Genomic DNA, 19,758 nt, shown 5'->3' with positions numbered 1-19,758 from the left:
GCCCCCCCCCCCCCATGATGAGCTCGCTGCAGCCCAAGTAAGGCACTTCCTGCAGGCTCACTGCTGGACAACCTGCAGGCAAGGGCTGTCTCTCTGGTTCTGGACGTTTCCATGGACGCTGGCCTTTCTGCCCCTGAACCTTCCCCTACTCTGGCCCCCGGCTTCTTCAATGGGGAGGAGGCATTTGGGGTCTGGGGGCTGGAAGCTTTCCGGGGTGAGGGGGAAAGCTGGGGTAACCTCTGAGACCTCTGCTTTCATGCAGCCGACAAGGGACGTCACTGAGTCTCAGGAAGGTAACCAGAGAGGAAGGCCTCTCCCGGCAGACACTCAGGTTCCACACAGGAGCTGAGACAGTGCAGTGTGTGCAATAACAGCGTGAGGGTCATGGGTCTGGGCACGTGGGGGGTGACGGGCCGGGAAAGCGCTGACTGTTCAGCTGGGCGGACTCAGGGAGGAGATGGCAGAGTCAGCGGGGAGACAGAGGGCAGATGGAGGCCGGGGACCTGAGAGGTGGTGCGATATGATTGCAGGGGTGCTGTGCTGGGGACCGAACACAAACAAGGCTCCCTCACAGGTGGAGAAGCAGCCCATGGGAGGTGTGATCCGGGCCGCTTCCTGCGCAGCCCAGCTTCCAGCTCTCATGCTCCTGTCCCAACCTGCACCTGAATCTTTGATGGGTTGACTTGTTAAGATGAAGATTTATTAATTTATTTTTTTAATATATGTTTTGTTGTTGATAGTATTACAGATATCTCCCACTTCCTCCCCCCATCCCCCTCTGTCCCAGCCCCTACCTACTCTCCCTGCCCCTCCCCAGGTCTTCACGACCCTATTGCCCATGTCCATGGGCATATAAGTATATAAGGTCTTTGGTTTATCTCTTCTCATCCCTCCAACTCCACATCAAGGGATGCCAGTCTGTTCCATGCCTCCACGATTTGGGTTTTATTTTGTTGGTCAATTCATTTGGTTCAATAGATTCCACAAATAAGTGAGATCATGTGATATTTGTCTTTCTCGGTTTGGCTTATTTCACTTAGCATAATATTTTCCAGGTCCCTCCATGCTGGCTCTTTTTTACAACTGCATAGTATCCCATAGTGTAAATGTCCCACAACTTTTTTATCAACTCATCTACTGATGGGCACTTGGGCTCTTTCCTTAGCTATTGTAAATAACGCTGCTATGAACATAGGGATGCATACATTCTTTCTGATTTGTGTTTTGGAGTTTTTAGGCTATATTCCCAGAAATGTATCTGGGGATACTGGGTCAAACAGAAGTTCTGTTTTTAATTTTTTGAGGAAACTCCATACTGTTTTCCATAGTGGCTGCACCAGTCTGCATTCCCACCAGCAGTGAACTAGTGTTCCCTTTTTTCCACATCCTCGCCAGCACTTGTTTGTTGATTTTTTGATGACAGCCATTCTGACAGTTATGAGGTGATATTTCATTGTGGTTTTAATTTGCATTTCTCTGATGATTAGTGACTTGGAGCATTTTTTCATATGTCTCTTGGCCATTTTATGTCCTCTTTGGAGCAATGTCTATTCAGGTCTTCTGCCCATTTTTTAATTGTATTGTTTGTCTTCCTTTTGTTGGGTTGTATGAGTACTTTATGTATTTTGGCTATTAACCCTTTATCAGATGTATCATTGGCAAATATGTTCTCCCAAACAGTGGGTTCCTTTTTCATTTTGATGTAACCCCATTTGTTTATTTTGTCCTTAGTTTCCTTTTCCCTAGGAGATGTATTTGTAAACAGATTGCTACGTGAAATGTCTGAGATTTTACTATGTTCTCCTCTGAGATGTTTATGGTTTCATGCTTTACATTTAAGTCTTTTATCCATGTTTATTCTTGTGTAGGGTGTAAGTTGGTGATCTAGTTTCATCTTTTTGCATGTGTCTGTCCAGTTTTCCCAGTACCATTTGTTGAAGAGACTGTCTTTACATTGTATGTTCTTGCTTCCTTTGTCAAATAATTGACCGTAATGGTGTGGGTCAATTTCTGCTGTCTCTGTTCTGATGCATTGGTCTATATGCTGGTTCTTGTGCCACTACCAGGCTGTTTTGGTTATAATGGCTTTGTAGTATAGTTTGATATCCAGTATCACAATACTCTAATTTGTTCTTTCTCAAGATTGCTGCAACTATTCAGGGTCTTTTATAGTTCCATATACATTTTTAAAGTATTTGTTCTAGCTCTGTGAAGTATGCCATTGGTATTTTAATAGGGATTGTGTTGAATCTGTAGATTGCTTTGGGTAGTATAGACATTTTAATGATGTTAATTCTTCAATCCATGAATATGGTATATGCTTCCATTTGTTTGTATCTTCCTCTATTTCTTTTTTCAATGTCCTATAGTTTTCCAAGTACAGGTCTTTTACCTGCCTGGTTAAGTTTATTACTAGGTATCTTATTTTTTTCATTGTTGTAATGGTAAATGGGATTGCTTTTTTAGTTTATCTTTTTGAGAGTTTATTATTGCTGTATAAAAATGCCATCAATTTGTGGATGTTGATTTTGTATCCTGCTACCTTGCCAAATTCATTTAATGCATCTAGTAGTTTCCTGGTGGAGTCTAGGGTTTTCTATGTACAATATCATGTCATCTGCAAATAATGACAGTTTTACTTTATCCTTCCATTTTGGATTCCTTTTATCTCTTCTTTTTGTCTGATTGCTATGGTTAGGACTTCCAGTACTATCCTATATAATAAAAGCCTAATGTGCAAATTGACAGAATGGTGGAATGACCGGTTGCTATGACGTGCACAGACCACCAGGGGGCAGACGCTCAACGCAGGAGCTGCCTCCAGCCCGCAGGCCCCAGGCCAGCCAAGGCGGGTGCCAGAGGAGGGCCCACCAATCGCCCTGCTGGTCACCCTGTAGATCGGCCCTGATTGCCAGCCAGGCCTAGGGACCTTACCCATGCACAAATTTCATGCACTGGGCCTCTAGTGTTGAATAAGAGTGGTGAAAGTGGACATCTTTGTCTTGTTCCTGTTCTTAAGGGAAACGCTTTAAGTTTTTGTCCATTGAGTATTATGTTTGTTGTAGGTTTGCCATATATGGCTTTTATTATGTTGAGGTATGATCCCTCTATTCCCACTTTACTGAGAGTTTTTTAATTAAAAAAAAAAAGTGCTGGATTTTCTCTCATGCTTTTTCTGCATCTATTAATATGATCATGTGGTTTTTATCTTTCAATTTGTTTATATGATGTATCACATTTATTGATTTGAGAATATTGTACCAGCCTTGCATCCCCAGTATAAATCTCACTTGATGATGGTATATGATCTTTTTAATATATTGCTGGATCCAACTTGCTAATATTTTGTTGAGGATTTTAGCATCTGTGTTCATCAGGAATATTGGCCTATAATTTTCTTTCTTTGTAGTGTCTTTATCTGGTTTTGGAATTAGGATAATGCCGGCTTTATAAAAAGAACTTGGAAGTGTTCCTTCCTCTTGAATTTTTTGGAATAGTTTGAGGAAGATGGATGTTAGTTCTCCTTTGAATGTTTGGTAAGATTCACCTGTAAAACCATCCAGCTCAGGACTTTTGTTTGCTGGAAGATTTTTGATTACTGCTTCAATTTCATCAGTTGTTATTGGCCTACTCAGGTTCTCTGATTCTTCCTGATTGAATTTTGGAAGATTGTGTTTGTAGGAATTTGTCCATTTCACCCAGGTTGCCCAATTTGATGGCATGTAGTTGTTTATAGCATTTGCTTACAATCCTTTGTATTTTCTGTGGTGTCTGTTGTTATATCGCCTCTTTCATTTCTGATTTTATGTATTTGGTCCCTCTCTCTTTATATCTTGATGGCCACTGGGTTGTTTAGTTTTTGTCTGGTCAGAGCTGGGAATATTTTATGCACGTCTTCTTGCTGAGGCTGGCATTCATTTATGGGTATACTAGTACATCTAGAAGTGGAAGTGCTGAGATATGCGGTAGCTATGTGTTCATCTTTAGTAGGAACTGCCAAATGGTTTGCCACGTGGTTGCACCATTTTTACCCCCCCCCCCCCGCCCCGGTAGTGTCTGAGACTTCTGATTGAACTGAACTTTTTCATGTGGATCCATGTGGCAGTCAGACGGTGGCAGGTGGAGGGTACAGTTATGGAGAAAGATACTCTGGGTAGAAGGAATATCATGGAGGCACATGCTGACCACGAAAATGTGCCCCTCAGATCTCCTCCCATCAATCCAGTTGCCGAACCAGCACTGAGACCACTCTTCCCACAGTGGCTCAGCCAGTGACCAGGAGACTCGTCTGATAGACAACTCCAGCTCCAAAAACTCCTGATTGTCCTGGTGCCAATTTCTCAGAATGAGCTATAGCCTGAGACCCTAAGGCTTTTGACCTCTCTTACCCTCTCTCCTTCGCAGCAGTCAGACCTGTATCAGAGTCGCCCTTTGAAGAAAAGCTAAAACTCTTTCTCCTTCTCTAGGGACAAATTTGATCTGGGGTTAACTTTCTAGCTGTTTCTATGGAAGCCAGATAAAGGTGGAATGTCAGGTGTTTTATTCTGCAAAACTGCTGACGGTAGAATTGACCTCTGCTAGACAAACCACATCTGGATGGAGGGGCTGTGAATGAACTACAGCACCTGGCAGGACACCACAGCACAGCTTCCCGGAGGGCGACAACTCTTATAACTGCACAAGTCCTTTGAGCGGCCCTGGAAACCGTGGCTGTGGCTTTTTAAACGATAAGGGCTTCTGTGGGGTTTCCAAGCCAAAGTGCCCCCCACAACTACCACTGTGGGTCTCATCTCACCCTTGCGCAGTCACTCGGGGACAAGGGCAAGGGAATGGCCCCTGGACTGGGGTGAGGGCGCCTCCTGTGGAGAGCAGAGCCTGGCGCTGCCCAGCCACCCTGCCTTGTCCTGTCCTACACCCTTCGGAGTGGACCCCTGCCAGGTGTGGCCTCCCGTGGTCCTGAGTCTGAGTGTCCAGTGGAACCTAAGACCCCGGTGAACACTGCTCTTCCTCACCACAGCCCTCTCCCTCCCACTCCCAGCTTTATCTCACTGAGCCGGAACTGTGGCCTTTATCCAGCAGTCAGTGGCCTCACTTCCCAGGCCTCGACGCTTCCCTCTGCCACATCCCCTTGGATTAAAGGGCATCTCCCAGCCAAGCCGGTGTGGCTCAGTGGTGGGTGTCAACCTATGAACCAGGAGGTCATGGTTCGATTCCCAGTCAGGGCACATGCCCGGGTTGCAGGCTTGATTCCATTATGCAGAGGAGGCAGCCGATCAATGATTCTCTCTCATCATTGATGTTTCTATCTCTCTCCCTCTCCTTTCCTCTGAATAATATATATATATATATATATTTAAAAAGGGCATCTCTCTTCAGAGAACACCTGAGCTCCAGTTCCACCAGAGATGACAGTGCATCTCTGAGCACGCACTGCAGCAGACTCTGCCGGCCAGCCAGTGAGGCCATGAGGCAGTCAGGTGCCTCCCACAGTGTAAGGGTCCAAATCTCCTCTGTCGATTAAACCGTTTTGCTGGAACAATAAGGATCAGAACTGCCCTGGCCAGGTGGCTCAGTTGGTTGGAGCATCATCCCATTCACCAAAAGGTTGTGGGTTCTTCCCGATTAGGGCACATAGCTAGGTCGTGGGTTCAACCCCCAGTTGGAGCACAAAGGGGAGGCAACTGATATATGTTTCTTTCACACTGATGTTTCTCTCTCTTCATCAATGAAAGCATATCCTTGGGTGAGGATTAAAAAAAAAAGGGAGAGCATCTCCCAGCCCCACTTCCTACCGTCTAATAAAGAGACTTGGCCAAGATGTTTATAATCATTTAATGACTGTCCCAAACACACTGTTATTGGGCTGCAGGTGAATTTTACGGTGATGGAAGCTGATGAGCCACTTGCCCAAACCACCGTGATTACTTGCCATTTCCAGAAACCTGGGCACCAACCAGAAGGACTCGGTAAGGAACAGCATGATCACTCGGCCAAAGAGGTTCTCGGGATTCTTACGTCCTCCTCCCCCTCCCTGAAGGACCTTCTCCAGGGGTATGGATGCTCAGGAGGGAGAAGGAGGGGGTGTCCCACCATAACAGGGCACAGAGTGCTACGAACCCCACGCCCCAGATGCAGTAAGAAGACACGGGGGCACAGGCCCAGGGCAGGCCTGCTCAATAAATAAACACACAATTCCCAGAAGCCACCACGGGGGTTAGCGGGCCCAGGGACACTGAGCTGGAGGGGCCACCCTCCGAGGCCCGGCCTCGGCACACTCGCTACGTGTTGCACACCAGCACATCTGCAAAGGGTCCCAGGAGGAGCTTGTTGAAGATGCAGCGGACCCACACCAGGTAGGTAGTGAAGGGCTTGATGTTCTCAGTGAAGGTGTGGTTCTGCAGGGCCAGGATGTAAGGCACATAGGTGTTCTCCCCCTGCTCCTGGAGCCACACCTCGTACCTCACCTCCCGCACCTTCAGGTACTTGAGGTTCCAGGGGATCTGCCAGGAGACAGTGAGGCGGGCCTCGGAGGCGCCCTGCACGGACGCCTGGCACCGCGCCTCCCGCACCTTGCCCGGGTAGAGGCCGACTGTCCACTTCTGCTTCCGCGGTCCTGGCCGGCCCTTCACCACGCGCCGTATGGTTTGAATGAGGGATGGGATGTCCACCGTGGTGTCCTGGTAGATTCGGAACAGCCACTCAGGGTTCCGGCAGCAGAGATGCCGTGGGACCTCCTGGCTCTGCCGGATCCGGGCCTGCTCTGCCTGGTCCAGGTGGGCGATGCCCCCCTCATCCCAGGGCCGCTCAGGGTGCGTGACCGTGTTCTCTGGCACCATGTTCCGCCAGGCGACATAGTGGAGGTCCATGCCAGGCAGTGTGGCCAGCGTTTTGTAGGGGGTGTAGTGGTCAGGATTGACGGCGTACGGGAAGAGCTCGACCACGGTGGCCCCCCGGGGCAGGAAGAGGGCCGTGACCAGCTGGGCCCCGTGCATGCTGACCAGCATGGAGGCGTTGCTGACCAGCCCCACGATGTCTGCAAAGGCGTGGTCCTCCAGGGACACCGTCACCGTCTTCATCTGGAACTCCTGGGCCAGCGCCAGCAGCAGCTCTGCCTCGTTCAGGATGAGTCTGTTCTGGGTGCGACTGAAGACCAGGATGTACTCCTCGCCGAGCGGGCCCCCCGCGTGGCTCACATTCAGCTTTTCCGTCATGAACCGTGCAAACTGCCGGATCTCATGGCCCGAGACCAGGATGTTGGCTTTGGGGCCCTGGGGCTGGACAAAGCCATACTGGTACCAGGTGGTGATCTTGGAGAGGCCCACGAACGCCTGGGAGAAGCACAGCAGCCGGCCCAGGGTCTTCAGCTGGGCCCGCAGGAGCGGCTGCTTGGGGCTGAGGAGCTTGTAGAGGTCGAAGTGCGCGCCCTCGCCCCAGCCCTCCATGAAGAAGAGGCGGGCGTCGCGGGCCAGGCCGGGGAACTGGCGCAGGGTGTAGAAGAGGGGCAGCAGGTCGTCGTGGAAGACGTGCATGAGGTTGTCGGGGTTGAAGCGGTTGGCGATGAGGGCCACGTCCGGCACGAACACGGGCTTGGGCAGGAAGCGCAGGGCGGCGGCCGGCAGCTCCAGGAAGTTGAAGTACTGGGTGTTGTGGTCGTCCACGGTGGACAGGTCGAGCAGGGCCGGCTGGAAGCGCCGGGAGCCCAGGTTGGGCAGCATGACGGACGCGTTGCCGTGGAAGAAGATGAACTCCTCGGCCTCGTTGGAGTAGCAGAGCCACTTGAAGCGGCAGATGCGGTCGGTGTGCGTGCGCCCCGTGCACACCATGTGGGTGCCGCCCTCCATCAGGCTCTGCAGGGCCTTCGGGTAGTCGATCCTCAGGGCCGAGGCCGCCTCGGGGGCCTGGCGGCCGAGGGCCAGCTCCTCCTCCAAAGCCGCCGCATGTTCCCGCAGACGCACGTGCTTCCACAGCACCGCCGCCAGCACGGACACCAGCAGGGCGTTGAGCACGGCCGAGAGCTGCATCCTCTGGCTGCCACCAGGGGCCCTAGTGAGAGGACGGCCCCTGGTAAGTGCCACAGGCCTGACGGGCTTACCCCATCCCTGCGGGCACCCTGAGCACCGGCTGGCAATGGCCTGCAGGAAGAAGGAAAAGAAACAGCTGTTGGCACGTCTGTCTGCTGTCGCCTCAAGCTCCCCTGTGTGCCGGGCACTGGGCTCGGCTCTGTGTCCCCACTACTGTCCCCGCTACGGCAGGGGACCCGTGCACCATTAGGCACAATGGCAGTACGGTAGGTTAGACTGTTATTCAAAAGTACTTACTCCTGCCCGGCCAGCGTGGCTCAGTGGCTGAGCATCCACCTGTGAACCAGGAGGTCACGATTCGATTCCTGGTCAGGGCATGTACCCAGGTTACGGGCTCAATCCCCAGTGCAGGAGGCAGCCGATCAATGATTTTCTCTCTCTCCCTCTCTCTTCCTCTCTGAAATAATAATAAAAAATACTTACTCCTCCCCACCCTCGTTGCTTCCAGGGTGCAGTACACATATCTATACCTTGACTTTGGGCTTGGCCACATAACTTGCTTTGACCAAAAAGGAAACAACAAAAAATCAAATAAATCACTACTACAAATGGAATTCTGGAGAGTGTCTGAGTCATAAATTGATATTCAGAAAAAATAACAAAGAAAGCCCTCCCTGAGGGGGAGAGGCAGACGTTGCATGTTTTGCTCTGATCACAGACAAGAATGGCTTCCAGCAGAAACTAAAGCTAAAACGAGCTCACCCAGGGAATGTCAGAGAGCGAGACGCCCAGGAAATGAGGAGGGGGGAGAGGAAGGCCCACCTCCAACCTGATGGGCATCTCAGCCCCGGTACTCACATCCCTAGCGAGCATTCTGCTACCTGCCCTCTCCCAGGTGTCCCTGTGGCGAAGGCAAGCTTGGCCAGTGGGGATGTGGGAGCGGTGGCGGTTTTCTCTTAGGCCTGGGAGCTGTGTGAGCAGCAGCCAATCCACTGAGCTCAGGCCCTGGGGCAAAGCTTATAGGAACCAGGCAACGGGGGTGGAGGCCTTGTGGGGCAAACAGGCAACTAGACAGGAACTAGCCTTGCAGACGTGCTGGGGTGGGGGTGGGGGTGGGGGGAGGAGAGGACTGTTTATAATTAGATGCTAAGTCCTCCTCCACCCACCCCTGAGCAATGCTGGAATGGTGTTGACAGAGGCAGGATGAATACAGAGTGGCCCACTGCGACCTTCCCCGGCACTTCAGGTTCTGTTACCCTTTGAAGGGGGAGCTTGGAAAGGAAGGTTTGCTGGGGATGGGCAGCACATTCTGCTATTAACTGCGGTGTTAAAGTGCCTGGGTTTCTAACTTGACCACTAAGCCAGGCCGCCTGCACCAATGTCAATGGGAACAAATGCAGACACCACCCTCCCCGGGTGGCAAAGCTTGGACCCCAGAGTCCTCTCAGGACTAAGCAGCTGCCCACAGTGGTAACAGGCCTGGCGCACACCCGTCCCCTTCCCTGTCTCACTCCTCCACTCCCCCGTTCATGTTTATTGGAAACCAGTGCAAATTTCACACCTGAATCCTTTCAGAACAAAGCATGACAGAGTAAGACTATTTTTCAAAGGAAAGGGGGAAAAAAATAAGGGACTAAAAATATGCCCAAGAAAGCTCTGCCAGGCAGACAGAAGGAAGCTGCCAATTCATTCCCCCAAACTGCTTCGCTCAGCTCCTGGAGCAGCTAAATACCACCGACTGCCACGGATTTGGGGGATCCCCCTTCTAGGGTCCCACCTGTTCCAAGAGGCACTGGAGGCAGGTGTCCATGATGCTGCCACACCTGCAGACACGGTAAGAGCTGGGCAACTGGGGTGGGGATGCCACCTGACAGGGGCTCACCATCTGAGGCTGGGCATCTGGCACGGGGTGCAGGCCCCACAACGGGGTGGGGTGCGTGCTGGCAGCTCCAGGCTCAGGTCATTCACAGGGGCCTTAGGGTCTGATAAGGAGTAAAAGCTGCAAGGAGTCTAGGCCGAGAGCAGAAGGTACAAACTCACGTGCTTACTGGAACCTAGAGCCAAAGGGGAGAGTGAAGCCAGGGGTGGGCTGTGTGACCGGGGGCTGGACTCCCAGGTCAGAGCTCAAGAGCATGAGGGCCTGGCATTAGTCTGCTCGGCGGCCGTAGCAAAGTGCCCCTGCCTGGGTGGCTTGACCCACAGTTCCGGAGGCTGCAAGTCTAAGATCAAGGTGCTAGCAGGTTTGGCTTCTCCTGAGGTGTCTGTCCTTGGCTTGAGATGGACACCTTCTCTGCGTGCTCAGAGGATGAGAGCTCTGGTATCTCTTCCTCTTCTCATGAGGACACTGGCCCCATCATATCAGGGCCCACCCTTACGACCTCATTTAACCTTCATGACCTTCTTAAAGGCCCTATCTCCAAATACAGTCACCTTGGGGGTTCGGGGTTCATCATATGAATCTGTGGGAACACAATTCAGTCCATAACACTACTCTGCTGGTCTTTCCAGGAAGCCAGAAATCCACTTACTAGTAAAATGTCAAATGTGCCCAGCCGGTGTGGCTCAGTGGTTGAGTGTCAACCTGTGATCCAGGAGGTCACGGTTTGATTCCTGGTCAGGGCACATGCCTGGGTTGCAGGCTTGATCTCCAGCAGGGGGCATGCAGGAGGCAGCCGGTCGATGATTCTCTCTCATCGTTGATGTTTCTATCTCCTTCTCCCTTCCTCCCTAAAATCAATAAAAATATATTTTTAAAAAAATGTCAAATGTGCTCACTTATAACTTATGGCAACTATTAAAGTTGAATGAAGATGATATGTAGGCCCGAGGGCTGGGGCTGCTGGCCTCACCGAGTCCCCACCTGCAGGACAGCCAGACCAGCGGCGGGCCACCGGTCACCCCTCCAGGAGCGGGCGTGGAGGCACCGCCAGCCCCAGGCTGCAGAAGACCCAGCAGGGCCCAGGCCAAGACAGTGCCCACATGAGGTCCTACATAATTTTCTAACCATTTTACTTCCAAGGGCTGTGCCTAATTCTCATTGAAAAGTACAGCCTTCTTTTGCCATTGAAAAGTGTTTTTACCCTAGAGACAGCCTGAATTGCTAGTGCTGAATCACGGAGGCTTTCCACCTGCACTGCTGTGTCTCACACACTGTTAGTAAAGAGCAAACAGGTTCTGATAACTCAACCATCCTCAGAATGATCTCTCCCCAACCCTCTTTTGTTGCTGGTGGCAGCATATAAAATGGAGACTGGTACCATATTGCTTAAATGTGCCCCCAAGTTAGACAAACATTTACAGGGCACCAGGTGTTTCGAGCGGAGTATTTACCCTTTGCCAAGACTTCAGCAGCCTCTGAGTGCTCCTTGTAAAACTTCACATTTCATCGGGCAGGCGATGTTAACACTCAGCTAAGAGTTCACCCAAGTGAATCCTCCTAGCTTCAGGATAAAGGGCAAAGCTCAGCCAAAGCTGGAGACAGTCATCCGACATTAACAGCCGGTGACTGTGACTCGACTTCCTTACCAATACCCGGGTATGCAACACCTTCAAAGAGGGGGGCCCCAAGAGAACTGTTTGTGTGTCTCTGGCGAGATAGGTGCTATCAGGCTTGGTGGAGGACAGCCAAGACTCCGAGGTTCTCAGCACAGGCGAGACTGTGGAGCAGGCAGAGGGGGGCCCAGCCTCGCCCTGGCTCGTCTGCGTCCCTCTCACCAGCCCCCCAGTGCAGAAACCTTCGATCACACAGCCTGCTCCACCATCATCTGGCTTTTGCTTGGCACCGTGATCGCTTGCAAGTTAGGTCGGCCTGTGGTCCTCTCTGGCATCAGCGAGCAGCACGACTGCGCACCCATGTGGCCATGAATGGGGTTGCAAGCAGGGAACAGAATCCTGAGCCTCTGCTGAGATGCTCCAACAGGTGACAGAACATGCCTACATCCGTTTTCTAGGTGAAATGGCAAATTCAAATAAAAGCAGTTCTCACAGGGAATGCTCAGATCCCAATGTGGACACACATCCAAGGGGCCCTGGGTCCGGTTTGAGAGGGCTGGAGCATCAAGGGGATCAGAAGACAACTCGTTCATTGTAGGAAGCATAAAACATTCACAAAGAAGTGGGAGGTGCGTGCACAGCACACAGGCGCATCCTGGGAAACTGTACTGGCTGGGGCTGCAGCAGCCAGAGAGGTGACCTGGAGGGCGGGGTGGGTGGGGGGTGGAGGGTGGGGGTGGGGGTGGGGTTTGAGCAGGGTTTTGGAGGTATTTTGGTGGCCCTGGGGGATAAGATGAACAGCTCTGTTATGTGCTCACATGTCCCCATTTGTAGCAATGACCACTACAAATCTGTCCACCGCAGGCATCCCTGTGCCCAGTTATCACATCTGCCCACCGAGCAAGTCCTGAAACCACTAAGCCGTGGGCTCTTCACCCATCCTAGGGCAGTGACGGCCAGGCCCAAAGCCATGTGCAGCGGAGTGGGCCCTGCATTACAAGACAGGCAGAGCCTGGGAGTCAGGCTGCAGGGCAGGCGCAGACAGCGCCAGGAGGAAGCAGGGGGAGGAAGGTGCCAGGGGCCTGGGTTTCACCAGGGAGACCCATGAGCGCAGGTAACCACGTGTAAAGGCCTCTGCGGGTTAAAGTGGGGGGTCCCTGCCAGATCCCAGGGTGTCCAGCCGGTGAGCCCTCAGCCCTTTCCCGTCCTTTTCATTTAAGCCTCACAAAGGCTCCCCTTGCAGGTACTACTATCATCTCCATTTCCTTTTCTTTAATCTTCACCCGAGGATGGTTTTATTCATTTTAGAGAGACAGGAAGGGAGAGAGAGAAAAACATCAATGTGAGAGAGACACCCATCGGTTGCCTCCCATACGCACCCCAACAGGGGATCAAACCCTGCAACCTGGATGTGTGCCCTGACCAGGAATCAAAGCCGCCACTTTTCGGTGTACGGGGCAATGCTCCAACCAGCTGAGCCGCCTGGCCAGGGCCAGGGCCAGGGCTCTTGTTCCCAAGCACTGTGTTCACCTGCCATCGGACTCAGAGGTACAATTAGTGACAGAGAAGCAGGGTAGCCCTCAGAGCAACGAGTCTTTATCACTCAAGGGCAGAGCAGGTGTGGAGAGCTCTGCAAACGAAGACCCACGGGCCCTCAACGGTAACTTAGCAACCCGAGGCTTCCTGTGTAAGTCACCCCACCTGGCCGGGCACAGCGATACCCCCTGCGGCAGGAGGCTCAGGGAGCCGTGCATTCCCTTCCCCGAGGGAAGTCTGGGTACACACTGATGTGTCCATTACCCCACCCGCCCTAGGCTGTGCTGAGAGGGTTAAGCCACCAATTTAGAATTACAAAACCCCCCTCTTTAGAGCGAAAACAACCCTTTGAAATGATTTGCTCCAACTCTTTACATAAGAGAGGTCTTGAGAGGCAGTGTGAGCTCTCGCAGGCAGCCGAGATGAGAACAGCGGCTTGCTGAGTCCGGGGCTCCTCCTCACATCCGTGGCGCACGAGTGCCCCCCCCCCCCCCCCAAGCATGGAGCTGCCCAGAGAATGCAGTTCGAGACCCTTCCCAGCCCTGAACCAAGACCATTACTTCTCTTAACCAAGCTCTCCAGGTCTCCCCTGCATGCACTTTGCTTCAGCTGCCTCTTCCTCACACGGCACCTCCCAGACTCACCGCGTGGGTGGGTGGGAGGGCCACTCTCCTCCAGCCTCACAGCACCTCCCACCGGGACAGGAAACACCAGCAGCCAGGGCTGCAGGGTCCCGCCTCTTCCCCAAGTGGTACGAGAACACCCGGGTCCTAACACGGAAGGCTGCCCAGGCACATCTGTGCTTCAACAGCTGCAAAGACCCGGAGCCGGAGAGTTCAGGGCACCTGTTCTGGAGCTGAGATGCCAGGATGTGAGCTCCGGCCTGTTGCTTAGCAGCGGCATGACCCTAGAGTGGTCGGCAAACTCATTAGTCAACAGAGCCAAATATCCACAGTACAACGATTGGAATTTCTTTTGAGAGCCAAATTTTTAAACTTAAACTATATAGGTAGGTACATTGTTATTAACTTAATTAGGGTACTCCTAAGGCTTAGGAAGAGCCACACTCAAGGGGCCAAAGAGCCGCATGTGGCTCGCGAGCCGCAGTTTGCCGACCACGGCCCTAGACCGTTTCCTCTTCTTCCTTCTGATATACAGAGGGCTGTACATAATTAATATCTACAGGCGGAGGAGTTTGAGGAGAAGTGCACACCCATGAAGCCATCAGCATAATCGATATGCCAGAAACCTATCCATCACCTCCAAAAGCTTCCTCCTGCCCTCTTATTATTACGGTTACTTTTTGTGATAAAACACTTACGATCTATCCTCTGAGAAAACGTTAAGCATATGATAATCTATAAGCGTGGCTACCTACCGGCCCCATGCTGTACAGCAGACCTCTAGGACGAGGTCATTTGTAGCTGAGCCGTCGCAGCCTTTGACTAATGCCTTCCCGTTTCCCCTCCTCCAACCCCTGGCAACCACCATCCCATTCTCTGCTTCTGAGTCTGACTGTTTGAGATTCATCATCTAAGTGGTGTCAGGTAGCACTTGTTCCTCCACGCAGAACAGACTGTGCCTCGGCCAGTTCTTGACCCCTGCAGGCCGCCATTCCCTGGTCTGAAAGAGACACAATTACACCTACTTCTCAGGGTGGTTTCATGAATTCAAAGAGACAACACAGGCAAAGCACACTGCCTGACAATTGTCCTCATACTATTATCCTTGGCCACAGCAACGCTATCACAGCTCCCATCCACTGGCTCTCACGCTTCGCACGTGTAACAGGCACAAGGTTAAGTCCTTTACGTGAATCATCTCATTTATTCTTTCCTACAACCTAAAACAGGCGTGAGCAATGCCATTTCACATCTGAGGAAGCACGCGCAGTCGTTAAGGGAACGGCCCACGGTCGCACAGCTATGAAGTGGTGGGGCTGGCGTCTGAGCCCAGGTCTGACTCCAAAGCTATGATGTCATTTGTAGATTCCCCCTTTCACATTCATCACTTCACCCCGTGGCCGCACCCCATAACAAAGAAACAGAATTTCCGGAGGATGAGGCCCACAGATCAGGATTTAAAAAAGATTCCCAGGTGATTGTAATGTGCAGCCAAGGTTGAGAACCACTGGCTTAGAGCAGGAGCTTGCCAACCAGAAGGCCGGCTGGAGAAAAGCGCAGCTGCTCGGACAGGACAGCCCACCACACCGAGGCCAGCAGGGTGCCCACGTGGCCACAGTGTGCGGGACTTTTATTCCCATGTGGCAGAGGCAGAGGCAGGCTCAGAGAGGGCAAGTGACTTGCTGACGGGCACACAGCTAATCGCAATCAGGATCTGAACGGCCTGCACGTGTAACAGTAAACATTTGGTGCCGGAAGCCTGTTCCGTGTTCTTAGCCACTCAGTCCTGCCAAGCTCACCGGGGAACCCTCCCCAGGCCCGGCTTGCTTCCCCCAGGAGGAGTCAGTTGGCATAAACAGACCCTGGGTGCCCACCACCAAGTGCAGGGCTCTGGCCTGAGGACCTGGGCCCCTGGCAAAGCACTCCCATCCCAGGAGGCTACCCAGGCGCGGACAGGCGGGCTGATGGGCTCGTATCACCCACACACAGCAGGGGCCCTGCTGAACCCCGAGTAGCACAGGGACGGGCTGCAGGCCTTCAAAGGGAGCTCGGGAGGCCAGGCCTCTTCGCACACCTGACCCGGCTCCCTACCACCCGCGCCCCATCGCGCCATCATCTCCCAGGCCTGGGGACCCAACGCCAGGTCCCGCCCGAGCTAAGGGCTGCAGCGGGCACGCGCGGGCGGGCGGCGGCACCGGGACGCTCCAGGTCCACGTCCACGTCCCCCGACCCTGCCCCCCTCCCGCGTCCCCTTCAGCCTGCATCACACGTCCCTCCTCCGTTCTGCAAACTCCCCTCGGCTCCCCTCCACCCCAGGACCCGGCGGCCCCGTGGTGCACTCTCGGGGGAGGTCGGGGACGCATCCTTCCACTCCGAACCCAGGCGGGTCACGGAGCCCTCGCCAGCCCCGCGCGCGCGTCTCACCTGCGGCGGGGGCTCCGCGGGGCTGAACCACTTCCGCCCTCGCGTCCAGGAGGCTTTCTGCGGCGACAGCTTTGGCTGAACCCGGTGCCAGCTCCGAGCCGGGGAGGCCTAGGCAGGGAGCGCAGCAGCGCCGCGCCCGCCGCCCCCCGCCGCCGGGCTCGCGGGTGCCCGACGCGCGTCTGCCCCTCTGAGCCAGCCCGGCCAGAACCACCCGCGGAATTCTGGGAATTGTAGTTTGAATCCGAGAACACACCACCTCTTCAACCCGCGGGATCCTGGGAGTTGTAGTTCGCTCCCGGAGAGGTTGTTTTACCTGGTGTTAAGTTTGGGCAATTACGGGAGTCCTGATAATAAATTTAAATGCGAGTTAAACAGCAACCAGATGCTACTTATAAAGTCGAAGTGAGTAATACGTTCACGTGCTTTACACAATGTACTATGACGGGGTACTTAAATACAAAAGCACCATTCCTCTTCTGCATCACTCCAACGTTGCCAGCCTCACCCTAACCCACCCGGTCTGTCCAACTCCTCAAGGGTGACCAATCCCAACTCTCCTGGCTGCTGCAGCTGGCATTTACTTCCAATGCTTGAAATATACATATGCCCCATCTCTTGATTTATGAATTTTAGGCACCTTGACCTTCTGCTAGGATAGATTTTAATTTCACTCGTTTAAATGTGCACTGGCCATGACTACCTTCACCCACACTGAGCTACGAGAAAAAAATAACCGCAATAACAAATGCTGGTGAGTATGCAGAGAACCAGGTCTCTCAAACAGCGCCCTTTATTGAGTTGGGGAAAACCTATCTTGGCTTTATAATCATTTTAAATGATAATGCCCAGGTATTAAGGCAGTAAGTTGGTAAAGTTTTGCAGGGCAATTGACAATACAGTCAAAAGTCTTTAAAAATATGCAGCCCTCTAACCAAGAAATTCTAACAGTCATGGATGAATGCAAGGGTTGGCCAGTGTTTTTTATAATTATAATAAAATAAAAGGCTGGAGTGGCTTTATTAATTTCGGGCAAGACAGAATCAACATCTATTAAAATTAGCAGAGATAAAAAGGGATTGTATGTAATGATTATAAAAAAAGTCAATGCACCAAGAAGACATAATAACCCTAAATGTGAATGTACCTAACAATAGAACCTCAAAATAAAACAATCAAATAGTGACAGAACTAAAAGCAGTAATGGACACATCTGCAGTTATAGTTGGAGACTTCAACTTCCTCCTCTCAACCATTGATAGGACAACTAGAGAGAAAGTCAGCAAGAATACAGAAAAGCTCAAAGCAACAGGATCTAATTGACATTTACAGAATACTCCATTAAATGACAATTGAACACACACTCTCTTAAGCACCCATAGTACATATATTAAAATAAACTGTATCCTGGGCCATAAATTTAAAAAATCAGCAAAACACATGGATACATATTTTACTGAAGAGCATAGGTATAGAGCAAACAAACACATGAAAAGATTTCCAACATCACTGGCCATTAGGGAAAAGCAAATTAAGATCACGTTGAGTGATTAGCTGGAGAGACGCCTGATAACCAAGGACAGAAAGTGGGGAGACCGCATAGAGACTGGTAGGACGGACGGAGGCAAGAAAGGGCTGGCCGGGCTCCACAGACAGCAGCTGAAGTTCTGGAGAGATATCTCAGCTGTGAGGGGTTGCCACTGAGAATTCTGGGGTCTAATCCTCAAGCTGGGCCCCCAGCAGAGAGCACCAGAACTAAGAAAAGTGCCCACATAACATCTAGCAGGGTTGCTGTCTGCCAGGGAGAGATGGCTGGAAATGCAGGCACCCTCTTAAAGGGCCAACACACAACATTTCTAGCTCAGCCACTCACCTTTGCTTTGGCAGAGGGAGGGCAGAGTGGACTGGAGCTGAGTGAGCAAAAGCCAGGGTTGGGGGCTCTGGGGTTGGAGCTCAGAAGGCAGATACCCTGGTTTCCTGTGCTGAGTCATGCTGGGGAGGCCATCTTTCTCAGGCCGACCTTTGCTATCTAAGTGGTTTTTGCCTGGGAGAAGACAGTTGACCCAACCTATTGGAAAAACCCTTTCCTCCACGGTATGGAGTTTCTGAGGCCCATTGAGAGACTGAGAATAACAGTTAGCCTCCAGGCAGAAGCAATTGCCCCACCCTGTTGGAAAAACCTCCTGACACCCCTGTGGACGATTGCCTCAGAGCTAATCCAGACTGAATCCAATCCGTCTGCAGGCAGAGGCGTCTCTGGAGGCTTTCCTTGCCTGATCTAATTAGTCAAAAACAGTGTTTGACACTGTCCTGCACTAGAGATTGAGAGGTGTAGCAGATCTACCTAATACATAGTCACAAACCCAAACAGGCAGCCAAAATGGGGAGACAAAAAAGATAACCCCCAAATGAAACAAGAGAATTCTCCAGAAGAAGAGATAAATGAAATGGAGATCAGACATTTGTCTGATATGGAGTTCAGAATAATGATGGTAAAGGTGCTCAATAGCATGAGACAAGATGTAGCAACTGTGAAAAAAGAGCAGTCGGAAATAAAGAATGACATAGCATTAATAAAGAACACACTGGAAGGAATACACAGCAGATTAGGGGAAGCTGAAGATCGGACTAGTGGATTAGAAGACAGGGTAGAAAAAAATCCCTCAATCAAAGAACCAAAAGGAAAAAAACAACAAAAACAAAACAAAACAACAGGAGGACAGCTTAAGGGAGCTGTGGGACAAGGCTTTTATTTTCAGACTTGCAGAAGTCATTACTAGGGCGCTATTCTCATAATGTCCACAAGAGGGCAGTATTTCAACACGGCCCCGCAAGGGCGAGAGCCCTCTAGGACAGTGGTCGGCAAACCACGGCTCGCGAGCCACGTGCGGCTCTTTGGCCCCTTGAGTGTGGCTCTTCCACAAAATACCACTTGCGGTGCGCACGTACAGTGTGATTGAAACTTCTTGGCCCATATGCAGAAGTCGGTTTCGGCCTGGGCGAGTCTATTTAGAAGAAGTGGGGGGTGTCGGTCGGTCGGGCGACGGGATACGCAGCGTGGGGGAGGTACATTGTTTTGAGGTACGTTCCAACTCTCCCACCGACACTCGTCTATCTGAAACAAGTAGACAAGACGAGTGTGGATGGGAGAGTTGGAAGGGGTCGACCTCAGCCAACGTACCTCAATCAGATTGAGGACGTTTTTAGCAAAGGCCAGCTTAGGAGCACCCTAATTAAGTTAATAACAGTGTACCTACCTATATAGTTTAAGTTTAAAAAATTTGGCTCTCAAAAGAAATTTCAATCGTTGTGCTGTTGATATTTGGCTCTGCTGACTAATGAGTTTGCCGACCACTGCAGTCTAGGACTATCAATTGGATTCTCTTTTGAGACTCCCAGAACTACTAGGGTGCTGTTCTCAGAATGTCCACAAGAGGGGACTATTGCAACTCCTCTTGTTAACCTGCCTCATGTCTACGTAATGATCAGACCTGGACGGGTAGGGGAAAGCTTTTTCTCCCGCACACACTGATTTAAAAGGATTTAGGGATGTCTTACACATTCAAAGCTGGGAAAGCTCCCTGGCCTCGTCAAAGTTCCTACATATACGGAAGCCTGAAAACGTGCGGAAATGACCCTTTGTTTCCCCGGGGGACATGGCAGAC

At 51.6% G+C, this 19,758-nt stretch overlaps 1 protein-coding gene across 3 annotated transcripts; it reads right to left on the bottom strand.

Moving 5' to 3' along the window:
• Nucleotides 1-5,813: 5,813 nt before the first annotated feature.
• Nucleotides 5,814-16,290, bottom strand: POMGNT2 (protein O-linked mannose N-acetylglucosaminyltransferase 2 (beta 1,4-)). Of its 3 annotated transcripts, none has more exons than XM_006102290.3 (2): nt 16,097-16,290; nt 5,814-8,132 (listed from the first exon to the last, which is right to left on the bottom strand). In XM_006102290.3, the coding sequence occupies exon 2, from the start codon at nt 8,019-8,021 to the stop codon at nt 6,279-6,281; it is 1,743 nt and encodes a 580-aa protein (XP_006102352.1). In that variant the 5' UTR covers nt 8,022-8,132; nt 16,097-16,290; the 3' UTR covers nt 5,814-6,278. The 3 variants fall into 3 exon arrangements, with proteins under 3 accessions (XP_006102352.1, XP_023599463.1, XP_023599464.1); XM_023743695.1 differs by lacking the exon at nt 16,097-16,290 and adding an exon at nt 10,550-10,572; XM_023743696.1 differs by lacking the exon at nt 16,097-16,290 and adding an exon at nt 8,319-8,334.
• Between the last annotated feature and the right edge of the window lie 3,468 nt (nt 16,291-19,758).

The sequence above is a fragment of the Myotis lucifugus genome, unplaced genomic scaffold (genome assembly GCF_000147115.1).
Source record: "Myotis lucifugus unplaced genomic scaffold, Myoluc2.0 scaffold_408, whole genome shotgun sequence".
Lineage (NCBI taxonomy): Eukaryota > Metazoa > Chordata > Mammalia > Chiroptera > Vespertilionidae > Myotis > Myotis lucifugus.
Note: the sequence above shows the minus strand (reverse complement) of the source record. Positions and strands in the feature narration are given on the sequence as shown.

Excerpts from the sequence above, each read along its gene's own strand:
- POMGNT2 (XM_006102290.3), bottom strand. The coding sequence starts at position 8,021 with ATGCAGCTCTCGGCCGTGCTCAACGCCCTGCTGGTGTCCGTGCTGGCG.